General features: G+C 43.1%; 1 protein-coding gene across 2 annotated transcripts in view; it reads left to right on the top strand.

The window, feature by feature from the left end:
* Positions 1 to 21,721, top strand: part of NHSL1 (NHS like 1) — a 451,367-nt gene that overhangs the window by 400,257 nt on the left and 29,389 nt on the right. For both annotated transcript variants that reach the window (XM_030198527.1, XM_030198528.1), the window contains exon 4: positions 18,379 to 18,571. In XM_030198527.1, coding sequence (XP_030054387.1) covers positions 18,379 to 18,571 — 193 coding nt within the window. The remainder of the gene's footprint in view (positions 1 to 18,378; positions 18,572 to 21,721) is intronic.

Raw genomic sequence — 21,721 nt, 5'->3', positions numbered from 1 at the left:
ATTGCAGCCAGACTCATATTTGGAAACCCTCTAAGAGAAAGGTTACACTGGCTTCCAGTTAAAGAGAACATACTGTGTTCTTGGTCTGCACGTTGGTTCATAAAATTATGCCCCGGCCTACATGTTAGACCTTATTGATCTGCCCCCCAGGAATGCTAAAAGATCAGCATGCACATTCTTAAATCTTCACTTCCCAAGCTGTAAAGGTCTAACATATAGACTAACACATGCGTCCAGCTTTTCCTACATGAGCACACAGCTACAGCTGTGGAATGCACTACCACTTGACCTGAGAACTATTTACGACCTACTCAACTTTCGAAAATTACTAAAGACTTATCTTTTCAATAAGGCTTACCACAATGATCAATAATAGGAATTCTATCGCATCACTACTTACCTGTTACTCTGACTGTTTTCTTTATACCAGATTGCCCAACTCTATTATATTATACTTGTTCTTCATTTAATACCAATTGTTTCTTTACTCTTGAATGGCGAATGCCATGATGGAACATTGTAAGCCACATGGAGCCTGCAAATGGATGGGAAAATGTGGGATACAAATGCAACAAATAAATAAATACATTTAGCAAGCGCTAATTTCATTAACGTGTGCTAAGCTTTAAATGGCCCCTATAATCACATATGGAATGGTGGGTCATCCCTATCCTAGTAGATTGTGTTTCAAATCGCTGAAATCGGAAGTAATCAGCAACAGCCTTTTGTTGTTAGAGCAAATATATGGACCCTCATATTACTTTTTGCACTGATGGAATGCACCTGTGCACCAGTAGTGGTAAGTAGAGAATGACACGGGGACAGAGATGGGGCGGGGATGGGGGCAGAGCCCATGGAGATGAGGTCAAACTTTGTCTCCGTGTCATTTTCTTCTTTTATTTATTTTATTTATTTATTTAGATTTTGTTCACACCTTTTTCAGTAGTAGCTCAAGGTGAGTTACATTCAGGTACTCTGGATATTTCTCTGTCCCAGGAGGGCTCAAAATCTAAGTTTGTACCTGAGGCAATGGAGGGTTAAGTGACTTGCCCAAGATCACAAGGAGCAGCAGTGGGATTTGAACCGGCCACCTCTGGGTTGCAAGACCGGTGCTCTAACCACTTGGCCAATCCTCCACTTTGAAGCCTGTTAATGAACTCAACTGTTATTTATGATGCAGGCGATGATATTTTGATTTTTTTAGAAAAACAAGCAAACATGCTGATCACAACTAGCAAAATTTGCATGGAGATCCTGTACATTCCTGCTACCAGCACATCTTCTACGAAGGAAAGACTGTGGAAGAGAGGATTGCTAGACTGAATCCTGAGATAGTTGATGACTTCTTTATTCATCCACAGATTAAAAAAATCATAATAGTGCTTCATAGGACACATTTCTTCCCCGCTAGGACATACAGATCGGGTTGTATTTTGTACCCCTGGACATTTTAACAGGGTGGATTAGGATTCCTTGGAGTAGTAGAAGTCAGCTATTGTTGGGGTTGGAAGGGTAGAGGTTGATGGTGAGGGGGGTTATTATAGTTGCTCGTTATTATTGTTTTCTGTTTGTGATTTATAAACAATAGTTGCACAGCATATTTGTATACTTTAATAAAAAGATTTAAATATAAAATCATAAGTGTTTGAGGCTTCTGCAGATGAGGACAGAAACTGCCGGGACAAGGCAGGGACGGAGACAGGTCCCGTGGGGACAGGACGGGATGCAGACAGAACCTGTGGGGATGGGGACAGACTTTGTCCCCATGTCATTCTCTAGTGGTAAGCTTGGAACCATTAGGTTCTATTGCATTGGTAAGCTGTGGCGATGTTAAGTGACATAGTTTGAGGGAAGAAAAGTGCAGGCACTGGTATACTGTAGACATGGCAAGAGTTCGAGGCAGATGGTGTGGAGAGGCATTTTCGATATGATGCCTAAGTCCAACTTTGGACATTATGCTGAAAACATCCAGAATCCGAATAGCAAGTATAAGGATTTTCAAAACAGCAAAACCTTTTTTTTTTTTTTAATGGCCACTTCCTAGAAATTTTTGTATTTGGTGCATCCTAGTGAAAAACACAGAAAATCAAGCCATTGGAATGTAGGAGGAGCCAGCATTCTTAGTAGACTGGCCACACAGACATCCCAGCAGAGCAGTGGGCCACTGCAGTGGACTTCACATAATAGCTCCCAGGTATATATCTCACTGTTGCTCCCTTATATTGTAGAGTGAGCTCTCCAAAACCCACCAAAAACTGACTGTAACCAACTAAACACTACTGCAATAGCCCTTATGGCTGCAGGTGTCACCTATATATGGGTACAGCAGGTTTTTGGTGGGTTTTGGAGAGCTAATATTTTCCACCATAAGTGTAACAGAGGGTATTATGGGCCTGGGTCCCCTTCTGCACAGTGCACTGCACCGACCACTAAGTTACTCCAGGGACTTGCTTTCTGCACTAATAGGACTGGCTGTAACATCTGAGGCTGTCATAGAGGCTGGTATGTACTGTTTCTTTTACATCTTGAGGGGGGGGATCTGTGACCACTGGGGGGGAGTTTAGGTGAGGTTGTTCCTTTATTCCTTCAGTGTTCATCTGGACATTTAGGGCACTTTTTGTTTAGTTGTTATTAAAACAGGTCTAGCTCAAAACATCTTAGTTTTAGTCCTGGACATTTTCGTTTTCCATTATGGCTGAAAAATGTCCAGGTCTTAGAAACCCAGATCCCACCTGCAACATGCCCCCTTGAGATTTGGACACACTGCGGACAAACAGCATAGAAAAATGTATGGAAATGGGTTTTGAAAATACCAATTTGGATGTTTTGGTGAGAAAAATGTCAAAATGCTGATTTATGCCACTTTTTAGATGTTTTTCTGTTTGAAAATGAACCACATAGCAACCCAATCAGAATAAAAATCTATCATCACAGGAGGGGAAGAATGGCATTCATCATGGCTCTGGAATATTTATGCATGCATGCATGCATGAATCTGTTGGAAGCAAGTGTGAGCCTGACCCAGTGGCTTAGGTGGTGAGATCTGAGCCATTCTGTGGTTTGAAACCTGAGTCAGGTCAGCAGAGGCTGGGGACACTGCAAATGCAATGTTCATGCCCCCTCCCCCCATGTGAAGGAAGTTGCCATTGCTTAACAGGGGGAGCCCTGGTGCATTGCCTCTGACTCAGGACCATCTCTATACTGACCACACTAAGAGATGTATTTTCAAAGCACTTAGACTTACATAGGGACTCATTTTCAAAGCATTTTTACTTAAAGTTCCATAGGTTACTATGAAACTTTATAAGTCTAAGTACTTTGAAAATACGCCTCATAGTAGCCTATGGTACTTTTGTAAGTCTAAGTTTTTTGAAAATGAGCCCCTAAGTATGTTAGTTGTGGAACACAAAATAGAGAAAAATCTCTAGGTATTTGCAAAGAGAACTCAGTGTCACTTCCCAATTCTGATTCCAGTTGAGCTTCAAGTACAAAAGAGTAGAGGGAAACTAAAATTAAAAGCTAAACCATTTGTTGTCAAAGCCCCTGTGTTCTACAGAAGTTTCCTAAAATAGGCAGGAGTAAGGCATGACATCTACAAAGTTGAGTTGTCTTTAGATACGTCATTTGATTGTAATGATCCAGAAGTAGACAGGAGAACCGGAGTGACTTTACCATTCCTCCATGGTCTTAGTTATAGTCAGATCAAAGTGCTTGATCAACGTCTATCACATTCAATCTAGGAGTGGAAGATAGAAAACTTGGGTGCCAAGAAAAAATGTTAGGGTTTCTGAGTTTTTGTTTTGTTTTGTTTTTTTATTTAATATTTCTTAAGTTTTCAAATAAACATAACAAATCATACTTGTTAAAGACTGAACACAGGTAATTACACTGAAAGTTCAAGATGAAATTGATTTTCTAATCAAATCAATGCATTATTTCAATCATGTATTCTAAACAAATATATACGAGAAGAAAAGGGTTTATACATATAAACCAAAAATCAAAATCTGTACTATCCTTTAAAATCAAAAATGAGATGGCGACCGACATAAACTACACAGGGGTGTGAGACAGGTGAAGGAGCGGGGATGGGGGCGGGGGAGAAGAAAAGGCTTCTTAACCTGTAGACCAGGTGAGATCAGAGGCTGGGTATTTTGACACTCTTATTTGCCCTGTATGTGTCTACTTTAAATCCAATAAATATTGTGTGAGCACCTTCTTTCCCTTCTCAAACTTTTCTTTCCTTGGGGCACTCCAGTGTCTGAGATGTTTCCACCCATGCCTAGCATTACTGTTAACTGGCAGAAACTAATCAGCTGTGCTCTTAGTGAAATGCACAATGAGCAAGTTTCTGAAAGCTGCCTTTGTATTCTTCAGCTGAAGAGTCTTTTGCTGTTCTGTTATCACCATGGTAATGAAACTAGATTCTGGCAATGAAAGTTTCAACTCCTTGCAGAATGAGCTCACCTCCGAGTAGAGAATGACATGGGGACAAAGTTTGCCGCAAGCTGTGACCCCGTCCCCATCCTCTCAAGCTCTGACCCCCATATGCACAAGCCTCAAACAATTATGTAGTACAACACCAGAGATGGAGAAGGAGATGTATTTACTCCTGTACTGTGCAAAATATAAAGATGGCACATGCCAGGGATGATGTTGGAGGAATGCAGCTAGGGCAACTGCCCTTGGCCCATGACCTAGGAGAGCCCCAAGCCTGCTGGAAACTGAAGAAAGTGCAGCCTGGTAGTAGGCTTTGGGGTCCCCTCCCAAATTTCTGCCCTGTGTCCCAGCCATGTCTAACACTCGCTCTGGCGAGATGTACATTTCAAATCTGACATACCCTAATCACAAAATAAAATTATTTTTCTACCTTTTGTTGTTTGGTCATTGTATTTTTGAAATCATGTTAGTCTCAGGCTCTGGTTTCTGCTTCCCCCTTCCCCCTGACTTCTCTTAACTCATTCACCAGCTTTTCCTGTCCATTTGACATCTCTTTTCTCTCCAGGTCCACCATCCATCTTCCATTTCTGTCCCCCACATTCAGTGTCTCCCTTCTGTGACCCTATACTTCCCTGTCCAGTATTTCCCCTATGTTCATATCCCTACATTCATCACCACCTATCTCCCTATCCTCTCCCTCTGTGTTGAGCAAGATGCCCCTCTGTGTCCATATACTATGCGCATCTCCTCTTTGTGTCCCTGTGCCCCACTGCCATGCACATCATTTCTCCTCTGTTTCTGTTACCTTCCTGTGTCCAGCTTCTCCCCTCTGTTTCTCTTCCACACTAATATGTTTGTCTTCTCTCCAACCCAACCCAGCTTCTCTCCTTCTCTTCCCCAACCCATTCCAGCATCTGGCTCATCTGCCTGCCATCTTTCCCTTTCTTCTTACTGCTGTGGGTTCAGTATTTGACTCCCTCTTCATTCATCTCCTTGGTCTGCCATCTCTTTCCCCTTCCCTCTAGCCCCCGCACCTCCAGCCAGCATCTCTTTCCCTTCCCTCCAGCACCCTTCTTCCTCCCCCTCCTTCTCCATCCTTGGGTCCAGCCAGCACTTTTCTCCTTTCCCTCCATCCCCTCCTCCTCCTCGAGCCAGAACCTCTTGCTCCCATGGGTCCAGCCAGCACCTCTCTCTTCCCTTCAGCTCCCTTCTTCCTCCCATGAGTCCAGCCAGCACTTCTCTGCTTTTCCTCCAGCCCCTCCCTCTCCCACGGGTCCAGCCAGCACCTCGATCCTTTCCCTTCAGCCTCCATGCTGCTCCCCACAGGTTTTACTTACATTTTCTTGCAGTCTGCAGCAATTCACACGGCTGGCTCTGTGGCCTTCCTCCTTCCACATCCCGCCCTCTCTACTGCAACTTCCCATTTTCATGCTAAATGTCATTCACATTGCCCGATGTGGAGCGCTTTTAAAGCATATGTGACTTTTAAGAGCAAGCGCTAGCATCCCCATTGTGCATGCACGAGTGCCTTTTCACCTGGTGCAAGAGCGCATGACCAGCAGTCTCTCTTGAGCTTTTCGGTGCCTTCCCTATGGGATTTTTTTTTTCCTGGTTTTGGCTTATTTTTCCTTCATGAACTTTTCTATTGTTTTAGTTAGATTTTTCCCAATTTTTAATTTTCCTTGTTTTTTTTTTTTTTTTGCGCTGTGTAGGCCCTCATAGGCCTGAGCTCCGATTGGGAGTTTGTCCCTCTATTCTGGTGCTTTGCCTTTTTCAGTCACCATCGAGCCGTTTGATTTGGCAAAGTCTGTTTTTCCTTCCATTTCATCTAAGGTTCCCAGTGGCTTTAAGTGCTGTGCCTGGTGCAATAGGACCATCTCTGGCAAAGATACCCATTCTTGATGTGTTCAGTGCCTGGGGCCAAAACATTCCCCTGCCAGTTGTATTCTTTGCCTGCATATGCAAAAACGATCCTGGCTGTGCAGAGAGGCTCAAAGAGTCAAAATATTTGGAACCCAGTCCAAATCAATGTCTGCTCTGCATCGACTTTGGCATCGGAGCTTGCATTGGCATCAAGTGCATCAGTCTCCATGGCTGCAAGACCCAGGTCAGACACTGGGAGTGGATGAGCATCGAGTAGGTCCCCACCTGCCTCAACTCCGGCCACTGTACAGGGCCCCCGGGACCGGTCAGTATCGGACCTGGGGCTGAGGACGTGGGTATTCAGCAGCGTCCTCGGCACCAAGGAATGTCAATGGACGGCATGAGGCGAAGGCTAAGAAGTGCAAGCATCAATCCCCCCCCTCGATGCATGGTGCTGAGAGCACTGGGCACCAAGAGATCCGGTCCCCGAGAAGCGTCGGCAACCGGGAGGAGCACTCCCCCTCCATCGTAGAGTTACCAATGTGAGGGTCTCCAGGCAATCAGGATCAGGTGCCCGCACTGACCTTGACAGTTTAGCAGGCTCCCTCTGAACCAATGCCCCAACCTTTCCTAATGTCGTCCCTTGATGAGCGTATCTGGGCCGTTCTCCATGAGCACTTGGTGAGGCGTATCTGGGCCATGCTCCATGAGCATTTGGTGAAGCGTATCTGGGCCATGCTCCATGAGCACTTGGTGGGGCTACTGCAACAGAGTGCACCGGCATCTGGGGTGCCTGCACCAGCCATGCCTCTTCCTGCTACCCTGCAGGGCCCTCAGCCTGTGGTGAGGTGTCCGACACCGGTGCCACATGCTGTACCGGTTTTGACAGATACCCATGCTGGCACCCTCTTGACAATAGAGGAAGCTTCACCAGAGTCGAGGTGGGAGCTTACACCTCAATGCCATTCCAGGCAGGGATGTGGTTCATCTGTCTTGAGGCAGGCTCGGTCTCAGCCCTCCCAAGAGGATTTCTTTGTGGATACCGATGAGGAGTGCTCATAGGTGGCTGATGAGGACCCTAGGTACTTTTCGAAGGAGACGTCCTATGGTATCCTATCTGTTCTCTCCTCTCCAGAGAAAAGGAGGAAGTCTCTACCCGAGAGTGTTTCCTTTCCCGCTATTGTCATGAAGATGGCAGCTGCTGTTCCAATTTTAAAACTAGGCATGGAGGTTGTTTTCTGTGACTTTTTGTAGAACTAAAATTCAGCTTGAGAAGTTTTGTGATAGAGTTAAGGAGATTCCTCTCTAATATCAAAAGAGGAAATATTTATAAATAGGAAGTTACTTACAGGAGGTGGAACGTGGCAGGAGAAAGGACCCGTGGCCGGCAGAACAGTTTCTCTCGATAGCTGCTGCCTGCCAGCTAATGACTTTTGACTGAGGGTGTGGCAAGGGAGGGACAGCAGTGGCGGTGCCCTCAAGATTGTTTGCTCGCGGCCGTATTTCGTCGCTCCGCGAACCTGCAATGAAGAAAAAGACTCCTCACTTCAGGACTTCAACAAAATCAGTGCTGTCTTTCCTTTACAGCATTCTTGTAAATGTGAGGTAGTGTTTAAGCATTTAGATTTTCTTTAAGAATATAAGCCATACAGGGTTAGAACAATGGTCCATGTAGCTCACTATCCAGTCCGAGGCACAAGTACCTGGCAGAAACCCCAAATAGTAGCAACATTCCATGCTACCAATCCCAGTGTCTTCCCCATGTCTGTCTCAATAGCAAGCTATGGACTTTTTTTCCTCCAGGAACTTGTCCAAACTTTTTAAAAATCCAGATATGCTAACCACTGTTAATACATCTTCTGGCAAAGCGTTCCAGAGTTTATTTTTTGAGAAGTATTACCATGTAAATTCATTGAGTGTCCCCTAGTCTTTGTACTTTTTGAAAGTGTAAAAAATTGATTTACTTCTACACCACTCGGGATTTTGTAAACCTCAATCATATCTCCCCTCAGCTATCTCTTTTCCAAGTTGAAGAGCCCTAACCTCTTTAGCCTTTCCTCATGCAACAAGAGTTCCATCCCTTTTATCATTTTGGTCACTGTTTGAACCTTTTCTAATTCCGCTGTATCTTTTTTTTAGATACAGCAACCAGAACTGAACGTAATAGTCAAGATGAGGTCGCACTATGAAGCGATAGAGAGGCATAATAGTATTCTTGGGTTTATTTACCATCCCTTTACTAATAATTCCTAGCATCTTGTTTGCTTTTTTTGACCTCCGCTGCACACTGGACATAAGATTTTAACATATTGTCTACAAATACACCTAGTTCTTTTTCTTGGACGATGACCCCCAAGATGGCCTTAGCATCAGCTAACTGTGATTTGGATTGTTCTTCCCAATGTGAATCACTTTGCATTTGTCCACTTTAAATTTCATCTGCCTTTTGGATGCCCAGCCTTCCAATTTTTCACAGTGTGCGTGTGTTTTAACAACCTTGAATAGTTTTGTGTCATCTGCAAATGTAATCACCTCACTCTTTCTAAATTCCAGATCATTTATAAATATGTTAAATAGCACTAGTCCTAGTATAGATCCCTGAGACCACTACTCCATTGAAAGAAATAACCATTTAACCCTACTCTCTCTTTTCTGTTCAATAACTAGTTACTAATCCACAACAGAACATTGCCTCCTATTCCATGACACTCTGATTTTCTCAAGAGTCTCTCATGAGGTACTTTGTCAGAAGCTGTCTGAATATCTAGATACACAATATCGACCGGCTCACCTTTATCAACATGTTCATTCACGTCTTCAAAGAAATGAAGCAAATTGGTGAGACAAGACTTCCCTTGGCTGAAACCATACTGACTGTGTCCCATTAAAATATGTTTGTGTTCCGTAATTTTATTCTTTATAATAGTTTCCACTATTGTACCCAGCACTGGTGTCAGGCTTACTGGTCTGTAAATTCCTGGATCACCCCTGGAACCCTTTTTAAAAATCGATGTTACATTGGAGGGTGTCCAATCTTCAAGCACTACAGACGATTTTAAGGGCAGGCTACAGATTATTAACAGCAGATCAGTAATTTCATGTTTGTTCTTTCAGTACCCTTGGATGCATGCAGTCCAGTCCAGGTGATCTTACTGCTCTTTGATTTGTCAATTTGGCTCACCAAGATTTCTTTGAGTTTCTCCACATCATCACCCTTGAAAACCATTTCTGGTATAGGTAGATCTCTTACATCTTCTTCCGTAAAGACGGAATCAAAAAATTTATTCAGTTTCTCCACTATGTCCTTGTCTTCCCTGAGTGCCCCTTTTGCTCTTTCATTATCTAATGGTCTCACAGATTCTCGTGCAGGCTATCTGCTTCTGATGTATCTGAAAAAGTTGTTACTGTGAGTTTTTGCCTCTGCCTCAAGTTTCTCTTCATATTCTCTTCTAGCCTTCTTTATCAATGCTTTGCATGTAACTTGCCAGTGCTTATGTTGCTGCTTATTTTCTTCATTTTCCATTCTTTGAAGGATGTTCTTTTGGCTCTGATAGCTTCTTTCACTTCACTTTTAGCCATGCTGGCTGTTGTTTTCTCTTCTTTCCACATTTGTGAATAAATGGAATGCATCTGGCCTGAGCTTCCAATATGGTATTTTTAAACAACGTCCAAAGGCCTAACCTTTGCAGCCGATCCTTTTAGCTTCTTTTTAACCATTTTCCTCATCTTATCATAGTCACCCTTGTGAAAATTAAATGCTGCTACAGCAGATTTCCTTTGTGGCGTCACTCCATGTAGTAGCTCAAGCTTGATCATGTTATGGTATGTTTCCTAGTGGATCTAACACAGTTATCTCTCATATTATGCCCTGCATTCCACTAAGGACTAGATCTAAAATAGTTCCCCCCTCATTTCAGTTCCTGGACCAGTTGCTTCAAGAAGTAGTCATTTATTACATCTAGGAATTTCATCTTCCTACTGCTCCCTGATGTAACATTTATCCAGTCAATATTGGGATAATTGAAACCACCTTTTATTATACTGTTGCCCAATTTACCAGCTTTCTTAATTTCCGTAAACATTTCTTCATCTGTCTGTTAGTTCTGTCCTGGTGGACGGCAGTACAGCCCTACAAGAATACTCTTTCCCTTCACACATGGAATTTTTATCCATAATGATTCCACACTGCTATGAGTTTCTTATAGAATGTTTATTTTGTTTGCCTTGGTTCCCTCTTTAACTTATAGTGCAACGCCTGCTCCAATTTGATCCCCTATATCTTTGTGATATAATTTGTACCCTTTTAACACAGTGTCCCATTGATTTCCACCAAGTCTCTGAGATGCTCATTAAATCTACTTCATTATTTAGTGCTATGTACACTAACTCTTCCATCTTATTTTTTAGACTTCTAGAATTTGTATATAGGCACTTCAAATTGCGTTTTTTCCTTGCATCTACAAGCTGCTTAAACGTTGACGGTCATGTGCAGTTAATGTCTTTTCTTGGAAATGAGATCCTAAAAGACACTCACTCTGATCTGTTCTATCAGTTTATTCATTATATAATGATTACTGGTGTTTTCTGTTCTATTTCATTTTGGTTCTGTTATTTGTGCTCATCAACCCCACTATCCTTAAGTTTTTTGGGGTTGTTTGTATTGATAAATTTCCTGTTTCTGAATCCTCCTCCCAGTTGGACAACATGGACAAATATATTTTTTGATTAACGGACTATAAAACTGTTGAAATAAATAAATGCGAAAATATTTTGAATGGGACAATCAGTGTAGTTTTTTCAAATTATTTAATCCTTTGATCTTTGAACATTTACTTTTATACTGTTAATTGAATGTAGTCAGCGCTTTTTTTTCACTGAGTACCGGCATTTTTTCCATTGCCTGCTAAAAGTGACCCATGGTAACCAAGTATTAATGAAAGAGCCTAGGCTCTGCACACCAATTCTGCCTTTTCATAGATTCTGTGGCTGTTTGCAAGGGGCCTGGCTATTCTCCAAGGACATGCAGGCATAATATTCTTACATATGGGTGATGCTATTCATGGAGCCCGGTGCGGACAGTGTCAAGTGTACTGTCACCTTAAATCTTTGAGACAGTGCCCCACTGTGCATGCCCAGGTGCTTTCCCGTCCGACACTCAAGCGCAGGACCAGCAGTCTATCATTTTGGCCCTCCTGTCGCAGAATGCAATAGAATCAGTTCTTCTGCCAGACAGGGGTCAAGGGTTCTATTCCAGATATTTTCTCATACCAAAAATGATGGGGGGGGGGGGGGGGGGGGGGGGGGGGAGTACGTCCAATTCTCAGTTTGCGAGTCTTTAAGTTTCTACTCAAAGAAATTTTTGCATGGCTTCCCTGGGATCACTACTTCTCATGATACAACTCGGCAATTGGCCTTGCTCTGTAGATCTCAAAGAGACATACATGCACATGCCTAATCTCCCTGCACACAGAAAGTTCCTCTGCTTTATGGAGTACCTCTTCCATCTTTTGAATTTTGGCCTCAAAATAACTCACTCTGAGCATTTTTGAGTGCCATTAGTGCATTTCACTTCAAAGTTGATAATAAACCAGCTTCTGTTCATTCCATCGTAGTAAGGATCATGAAAGGTTTGTTTCACGCCAAACCTATCAAACCACCACCTGTGGTTTAAGGATCTCAATGTCATCCTCACAGCTGTCATAAAACCTCCTTTTAAACCACTTCATTCCTGTTCTCTGTAGGTGGTATTCTTAATAGCTCTTCTGCCAGAAGAGTAAGCAAACTTCAAGCCCTTGTGGCAGACCCACCTTACACCAGGTTCTACCACGACAAGGTTGTACCCTGAACCCACCCCAAATTTTCCCTAAAGGAGTATCAGAGTTCCACCTCAATCAGTCCATTGTACGTCCTGGCTTCTTCTCTAAGCTACAGTCTCATCTTGGAGAAGCAGCACTGCATACCTTAGACTGCAAACGTGATGTAGCATATCTGGAGTGTACAAAACCTCATAGGAAATTCTCCCAGCTTTTTGTATCCCTTGACCCTAACAGATTAGGGATACCCATTACCAAACGTACTATCTCAACTTGGTTGGCTGACTGGGTCTTTTACACGTATACTCGAGTTGGGCTTGACCTTCATGGCCGAGTCACTGCTCACAATGTAAGTGCCATGGCGGCTTCAGTAGCCCATTTCTGCTCTGCCTCCATTGAAGACATTTACAAGACAGCTGTGTGGTCTTCTATCCACACCTTCACTGCTCACTAATGTGTGGAGCAGCATTCCAGACAAGATAGTTGGTTCGAACAAGCAGTTCTGCAAAATCTTTTTATTACTAAAGTCAACTCCACCCTCTGTCCCTTTTTTTCCACCAGGCTTACTATCAACTAAGTTGCAGAATTCATTTATGTTGTGAGCCTGGCAGCTAGTGAGTGCCATATGTGAGAATATTATGTCTGTTTAACCTCTAAGAAAGCTAAGTTACATACCTGTAGCAGGTGTTCTTTGAGGACAGTGGGCATATATTCTCACATCCCTCCGGCCTCCTCTTGGATTTGTCTTCTTAGCTTTAGTACTGTACTGCTGGTACTGTGTTCGAGCATCAGGCGGGAAGGCACCCATGAATGCATGGAGGGGCCCCATTTCAAAGATTTAAAGTGACAATGTCTGCACCAGGTTCCATGGATGAAGTCAACCATATGTGAAAATATATGCCTGCTGTCCTCGGAGAACACCTGGTACAGGTAAGTAACTTAGCTTTGTTGGGGTGAGTCCTTCAGAAATTCTTTCCCCCCCCCCCCCCCCCCCCACAAAAAAAAAAAGGATAGCCTGGTGGCTGGTTGCCTAGCTATTATAGGGTGGTGGATCCCTCAATGATTACTCCACCTCTGAAGAATAGTCTGATATTTGAGTACAGACACCTTTTTAACTAGAAAATATATACTGAAAGTAGTGACATGTTAATAAAAATAACCATTTAAAAGAAAGTCTTGTGGTATGGTATATGGTGAGCATTGTCATTGGATATACCTGGCTGACTTTCTCAGCTCCTTACAAGTACTACACTCAGGAAATCTGTATGCTGACAAAAAAACAAGTCGACCAAGCAGATAGACTGCATTTTGGCTGGAGGTTTACCAGTGTAACAAATTGACTTGAAGTGAGACTAGAACCACTTCTGTTTTAGTTTCTAGAACAAATAGTCATGTTATAAAGATAGAAGGGAATAATTTCAGGAGTACTGGCAGGCAATAAGTCTTCATTGAAAGGGTGATGGATGGTTGGAGCAGCCTCAAAGCAGAAGATGGGGATGAGTAAAGTCAGTATTGGAATTGGAACAGGGGGGGGAATTGAATTCTTTCTGACCCCTCTGTGTGTGTATATGTATGGGCAAATGTTTGGAAAGAGACAGGCACAAAGAGTCCCTTAATTCAGAGCTTCCGAGACTGTGGGTCAGGACCCAAAATGTGGTCACAAACTGAGTGAGCTCTTCATAGGTACATATCATTATGTGCATCTTCAGGGGGTTAGAGCTGCAAAAAGATTGGTAAGCCCTGCCTTAGTCATGAAGCCAGAAATATTGGACCTGTATTATTGCAGCATTTAAAATGTACAGACAACAAAGTTCTCAGGGGGTTTTATTTTTTATAATCTCCACTGATGTCACACAAACTTGTGTACCACAGCTTTTTCAGGGCCTTCCTTTACATGCCACCACACTGTGTCAGCAGAAGGCAGCGGCTTCTCCGCCACACTAACCAGCAGGCTGCATCTGGGGCTAATGCCTTTTTTGCTTCACACATTACCCATGGCTTGGGTCCCCACCAGTTGGTTTTAGTCTCTGTCTTCTCTGTGCCTGTCAGGTTTCAGACATGTGATTCAGGAATTCCGATGCTAGTCTCAAAATCTGAACTCTGATGAGATTAGCTCTGCATTCCCTTATATGGCTTAAAAGGTAACAAGAGCCGTGCATGCAGAGGTGAAACAGCGCTGCTTCATTTGGTACTGCCAGTGGTGGCAAATTCAATAACACAAACTCTTGGGCACCAAGATTCAATTTGAAGGTCCCATAGCAACCTAATGCCTGAAAATTGTTGAGTCTTGTGTTAACCTCTTGCTCCTTGCACGTCTTCCTGCTGCATTGTGTGCTTTGGCATTCAATAAAAATAAAATAAATCTAATCTATTTTAACCTTTTTCAAGCACTACTTTGTATGTTTCCTGCTAACATATTGCCGAAAATATTTACATGGAAGGAAAATCTCTTTGAACTCACCTGATGCCACCAGCTGTGTTTATAGAAATGATCATCAGTAACACTGATTAATAATTTGGGCAGAATGTAGCTGCTGCTGTTTGTATGCTGGAACTTTAGTAAGTTTCTGTTTGAAACTTTCTTAAAATGAACATTTTAATTAGAATCTAGTTTACCATGTGTATAATGGGCAGTGCATTTATGATGTTCACTGGACCATCTCTTTGAAGTACCAAGGACAGCTGGAATACATGGAGGGGCATAATCGAAAGGGGCGCCCACGTTTTCCTGAGGACATCCTCGCAGGACGTCCCTGCGAAGGGGCGGGGAAACCGTATTATCGAAACAAGATGGGTGTCCATCTTTCATTTCAATAATATGGTCGGGGACAGCCAAAACGCGAAATTTAGGTCGACCTTAGAGATGGTCGTCCCCGATTTTCGGCCATAATGGAAACCGAGGACGCCCATCCCAGAAATGACCAAATCCAAGCCATTTGGTCGTGGGAGGAGCCAGCATTCATAGTGCAGTGGTCCACCTCACATGCCAAGACACCAACCGGGCATCCTAGGGGCCACAGCAGTGGACTTCAGAAATTGCTCCCAGGTGCATAGCTCCCTTACCTTGTGTGCTGAGCCCCCAAAACCCACTCCCCACAACTGTACACCACTACCATAGTAGCCCTTATGGGTGAAGTGGGGCACCTACATGTGGGTACAGTGGGTTTCTGGTGGGTTTTGAAGGGCTCACATTTACCACCACAAGTGTAACAGGTAGTGGGGGATGGGCCTGGGTCCACCTGCCTGAAGTGCACTGCAGTATCCACTAAAACTGCTCCAGGTACCTGCATACTGCTGTCATGGAGCTGGGTATGATATTTGAGGCTGGAAAAAATATTTAAAAAAAATTTTTTTGAGGGTGGGAGGGGGTTAGTGACCACTTGGGGTAGTAAGGGGAGGTCATCCCCGATTCCCTCCGGTGGTCATCTGGTCATTTAGGGCACATTTTTGTGGCTTGGTCGTAAGAAAAAAAAGGACCAGATAAAGTCGTCCCAAGTGTTCGTCAAGGATGCCCTTCTTTTTTCCATTATGGGTCGAGGACGCCCATGTGTTAGGCATGCCCCAGTCGTGCCGTCTCTACGCATCCGACCCCCCCCCCCCCCCATGAACTTTGGTCATCCCTGCGACGGAAAGCAATTGAGGACGCTCAAAATCGGCTTTCGATTATGCCGATTTGGGCGACCCTGTGAGAAGGATGCCCATCTTGTGAAAGATAGGCGCCCTTCTCTTTCGAAAATAAGCCTGATGGGGACAGTATTAATCAAGATTTCCTAATGCATGTCCCTGTTAAATCGCCTGCAGAGCCCGCATGAAGCAAGTTATAAGACAGGAGCTGGTACTGTTGAATCAAGTCATGTTTTGTTCTGTATTGTTTAAAATAGTTTCAAAGATTCAGAGTAATATATATTACTGGACTGGCCAGTAGTTTGGTGGCAGCCCTGCCAATGTCACACATCAGTATACAAACCTGCTTCTGCATCTTGAACCTGCCAGAGCTTTAAGTGCTGTGGACTAGAGGCAAGTCATTGTCTCAGTTTAAGAAACTCCTGTGAGCTATGATTGGGATTATTCAAGTAGACTTAGTTCCAGCTGGCCTATCGCCTGCTGGAGCAAAAGGGGAAGATATGGGGGGTAGTGTAGAAAGTATGTAAATTCTGAGAAATATTGTACTACAAGAGATCAGTAAAACCGGTCTTAGAGCCACATAAGGTATCTTGTTAACCAGGAGGGAAGACTGGGAGAGAAATCTCAGGGGGAAGCTGTCCCCCTGAAGTTCAGCAGACCAAATGCTTACATTTATACCTTCAACGACATGTGAGTTAATCCATCTACACAGAATTGCATAGCACCAGCAAAGACATCTTTTTTAGAGTGCTGAGCTTAATCTGAGCAGATATGCTAAAAGTCTAAAGTATAAGGGCATAGTGCAATGGAAAAAGCCTGTTACATAGTATTTCTCAACTACTTTTAATAATAGAGTAACATAACCTGTTCTCTTAAGTTAAACACAGTGTAATTTGCTTTTCCAAAAGAAGACATCTATCACAGATACTGGTCAGTTTCAGACCTTCTTTAACCTCTCTTATCAAAAGGCCTTTCTTTGTCAATATAGATAAGACATCTGTAGTAAATAAAGACTTCTGTTTGTACATACTGGCCTTATTTTCACAATATAAAATCTGCTAAGCTAGCATTTGTCAATAAACTCAGTCAAGGCAATTTCTTACATTTTTTTTCAGACAAAATGTTAACTCTTAACTTTTCCAGATTCACAGTAGAAAGGTACACCAAGCTTTTGTTTTTTCAGCCCAGGTCCTGTATCTATATCGAACAGCCATACTGGGTCAGACCAATGCTCCATCTAGCTCAGTATCCTGTTTCCAACAGTGGCCAATCCAGGTCATGAGTACCTGGCAGCAGGAGGGGGCACATTTTAGCACCCCCCCCCCCCCCCCCGCGCTGCCACAACCACCTTTGACCCCCCTGCCATTTTTGACCCACCACCACCTTTGACCCCCCCCCCCCCCCCCCCCCCCCCGCCAGCCGAAGTCCTCTTCTCCGGCGCGGCCGTGTTGCTGATCTGCAAGGCTTCTGTCTCTGTGAGTCTGACGTCCTGCATGCCACATGCAGGATGTCAGACTCACAGAAACAGAAGCCTTGCAGATCAGCAAAGCGGCCAGCAAAGGTACGCGGCGGGTTGGCAGCGGGAGGAGCCAGGGCCAAATCTGTGGAGGCCCATGGCCCCACATAGCTACGCCCCTGCCTGGTAGAAACCCAAATAGTAGCAATATTCCATGCTATCAATCCCTGGGCAAGCAGTGGCTTCCCCATGTCTATGTACCTTATGTAACATACCATGTTCCTTCCAGCATACAGATCCTATGGGGGCATCAGATGCCAATCAAAGGTTTAGGGACATTAACCTCTTTTGGTTGCAATAGGCAGTGCACATCACAAACCAGAATCTTTAGCTATTATACTGTGGGGAAAACTATGGGGGGGGGGGACTGGAATGGCAGCCCCTCTCCCCTATGTATTACTGGGATAGTAGGGAGTGTTTGTTTATATCCTTTAGAATGATTTATTTGGAGGGGTTCCGGACTGTAAGTTATTTATTTATTATTAGGATTTATTTACCTCCTTTTTGAAGGAATTCACTCAAGGGTGGTGTACAGTTATTTATAGTCTGAAATCTGTATTAATAATTCAGCTCCCACTGCTGCTTTTTTTTTTTTAATCACAGCATACGACTGTGGATCAATTTTATGACAGGTGTGCTAAATCAAGAAAAAAGTGCAAAACTGCAAGCATATATTGGCATGATTTGAAACTAGTGGCTGTTACTGCAGTTTGGGACTTGGAAGGGAGAAGGTTGTGTGAGCAGATGGGGGAAGGGGGGCCAAGGGAAAAGTCTGCACCAGCAGTTCAGTGCACAGGAGGGAGGGCGGAGAGTGCAGGGATAACTACAGCCTGGGAGAGGTGGTAGGTAGGGGCCTAGGAGGGGGAAGGAGGTGGCATCTGTAGTGGCAAACTAGGGCAGGGGAGAAGATTTGTGTATTGATAAGCCAATGGACAAAAAACAAAATTGAGATTTCTTTTTCTTCTAAGAATAAAGTTAAAAGAAAAAAATTGGTAAAATCAGGCCACTGCATATGATCTTGAATATGACCATAGGCATTACTGCAAACACAATTTTCATCTGTCCTCATTTTTAATGTAATTATAAATTTTATTCATTCGGGTTTTCCTGTTCTCTTTTCAGAGTACAGTGTCGTCTCCAGAAGCAGAAAAGCTCATTAGCATCAAGAGACCCAAGACCCCGAGTCCAGATGATCTCTCCGATATCCACACTCAAACCAATTGGACCAGATGCCTCCCACTGCCGACGCCAGAAGAGAAAATGCGGCAGCAAGCACAGGCCATCCAGACTGATGTGGTCCCTATTAATGTAACTGGTGAGCCCTTCACTTCATGGGAGTTTACAACTGGGAGGAACATGACAATCGTGTGTGTTGGGGGTGGGTGGGGGAACTGGTTCAGAGACACAAGAGTGAGAACAAGAAGGCTGTATGCAAATTGTACCTTGCACATTGACAACAACACAGTACCCCAGCACAGGAGAAGAGCTGTTAGGTATGGTGCAGTCACTATGACGATTTGTGCAGTGCACTGTGAAATGTTTTGTTTCTGTTTCCTGTGTTCCGAGACATTTGTGAATATGGAATCTGAAGGAATTGGCCTGGTAGAGAGCTCCCCCATAGGTCTTCAGCGCCCAGAAAGCAAGTTTGGCTTTGTGGGTAGCAAGAAGGTGCATGACCTATCATTAATTTTATTCATGACTAATAGATCTGGTGTGCCTTTATCATCCACCATCACTAATAAGTATTAACGTCATATGTTCAATTTATAACATATGTCTAACCTCACAAGCCATGTTTTTCTGACCTAACTAGGAAAGCAGTCTGCAGGCCAGTTTTCCAGTATTGTCTGTGTAGAATGTATACAAAGTTAATCGTCAGCAGGACACAGGGGATCCCAGATGGATTTTTCCTTTAGCACCCTAGCTGGACGTTTTATAAGGAATAGCTCTGTATACACACAAGCTAACTGCTTCTCTTTGGTTAAATTCAGATGGAAATATTCAAAAGACATGTAAATATTTTCCAAATGTCAAGCGAGATCCACATAAGCTTAACTGGTACGATACTGCATGGACTACTAGAACATTTCAAAGTAATCTTATTACCAGTAAGAAATATGAAAAATGACATTGATTTGATTTCAAGCAGTAAAAATCCCAGTTCCTGGAATAAAGTGGATGTTGAGCTTTAATAAACAAACCATTAGGATCTGAGTGCAGTAAAAGCAAACCAGCAGTATATGACATCCCTTTGGCAGGGAGGCTGATGTCAGTAGTGCTGTTTGTCTTTGTTCAGGCTTTTGTTCTACTCCCTAGCTGGACAAATAGCAACATGCATGACACAGCATGTCTAGGAACTGGTCCAGGAAAGACAAGGACATAGTGTATTAACATTATTTGTTGCTGACCGGATGCCCAGCTTTGCACAGAGAACACATATATCCACTTCCATTCCACTGTATTATATATATAAACTATATCTTGGTGTTTGTTCCGTACCACACACACACACACGTACACTTTCTCCTGAAAGCATAAAGTTGTATATACAGTTTTTGCATGAAATGAGAGAGCCGTATATTTCAGTACACTGAACATAAGAATAGCCATACTGGGGCAGACCAATGATCCATCAAGCCCAGCATCCTGCTTCCAGCAGTGGCTAATAAGTCCTGACTGAATCCCAAATAGCAGCAAGTTTCATGCTGCTGATCTCAGGGACAAGCAGTGGCTTCCCCATGTCTGTCTCAATAGCAGACTATGGACTTTTCCTCCAGGAACTTGTCCAAACCTTTTTTTTAAACCCAGATACACTAACCTAGGATACCACAGCCTCTGGCAACAAGTTTCAGAGCTTAACTATTCATTGAGTGAAAAAAATATTTCTTCCTGTTTGTTTTAAAAGTAATGGAAACAGGAAAGGGAGTCCACGCCTTCCACAGAAACACACGCACAGCAAACCAAGGGTGGAGGGAAGACCGAGTCCAAATGACCAGTTCAAACACTCGAGTAAGAACTTCAAAACAAGTTTTCTGAAGCTCTTACTCTAGTGTTCGGACTGGTCATTTGGACTCGGTCTTGCCTCCACCCTTGGTTTGCTGTGTTTTAAAAGTAATACCATTTAATTTTCTTGAGTGTCCCCTAGTCTTTATACTTTTTGAAAGAGTAAAAATTCAATTTAAGTTTGCCCATTCTATACCACTAAGTATTTTGTAGATATCTTGAATGCCAGACTGTTGTAATATTTGGAAGGCTGTATCTCAAGTAAAAAAAATTAACATTTGTTATGTTATTGGTGGTTTAGAATGAGTTACTGTGTCAGTTGTAAGCTTTGCAATAGCATAGACACCACCAGACAATATCTTCAATATAACTTTTCTCTATTTTATCACAGTTCTCTAAGGGGATCTTTTATAAAGTTGCACTAGTGTTTTTAGCTTGCAGTAAATTCTGAGACGCCCATTATATTCCTGTGGGCGTCTCAGTGTTTACTGCCAGGTGATTTTTACCGTGAGCTAAAAACGCTAGTGCGGCTTTGTAAAAGGCCTAGTAAGTAATTAAGGGGCCCTTTACTAAAGGATGTTAAACCCTTACGCACACTTAAGTGTGTGGGAAAACGGGTTCTACCACAAAACATGTTAGTGTTTGTGGTATTTTGTTAACTTCTTTTTTTTTTTTAATAATTTTATAGAAGGGTGGAGAATGGGTGTGAAAATTTAACCAGCTAGCTCAGTGATTCCCAAACCTGTCCTTGGGGGGGGGGGGGGGGGGGGTCCTCAGCCAGTCAGGTTTTCAGGATGTCCACAATGAATATTCATGAGAGAGATTTGCATGCAGTGGAAGCGGTGTATGCAAATCTGTCATGAATATTCATTGCGGATATCCTGAAAACCTGACTGGCTGGGAAGCCCCAAGGACAGGTTTGGGAATCACTGAGCTAGCGTGTAACTGGCTAATGCTGAGTTAACGTGGGCATGCTTAGTGCCTCCTTAAATAGGAGGAGGTAAGTGCTCCTGTATTAATTTTTTTTTTTTTACAAGCCCTGCGTTCTACTGGAAATATTAGTGTTGGACCTGCAAAACTTTAAAAAGAAAAAAAAAATACTGCCGTGTTAAATCTGGGCTTATTGTGTGAGAAAGTCCCGCATTGAGATTTGCTAAGCCCAGATTCTAATGCTCTTTAATAAAGGGGCCACTTAATGAGGAGAAAAAAGACCTCAGAAGTTAAGCCTTCTCAAATGTAATAGTAGGCTAATGATTTCATTCGTTGTCCAAATAGAACTACATTATTAAAACTTCTCAGACATATGAGCAGCCCCCAAAAAAACAAGCCTCTCTACTTAGCTTTATTCTTTACCCTTCTGTCACAGAAAATAATATATGCAAATAAGAGGAGTTTTTTTGAACCAATATATAAAAAAAGAATTAGTCTGGTCTTGGGTTTGAGAAGGGTTAATTTCTGCTGT

This window comes from Microcaecilia unicolor, chromosome 3, assembly GCF_901765095.1.
Source record: "Microcaecilia unicolor chromosome 3, aMicUni1.1, whole genome shotgun sequence".
Lineage (NCBI taxonomy): Eukaryota > Metazoa > Chordata > Amphibia > Gymnophiona > Siphonopidae > Microcaecilia > Microcaecilia unicolor.
The sequence above is the reverse complement of the archived record's forward strand: the minus strand, read 5'-3'. Positions and strand labels throughout refer to the sequence as shown.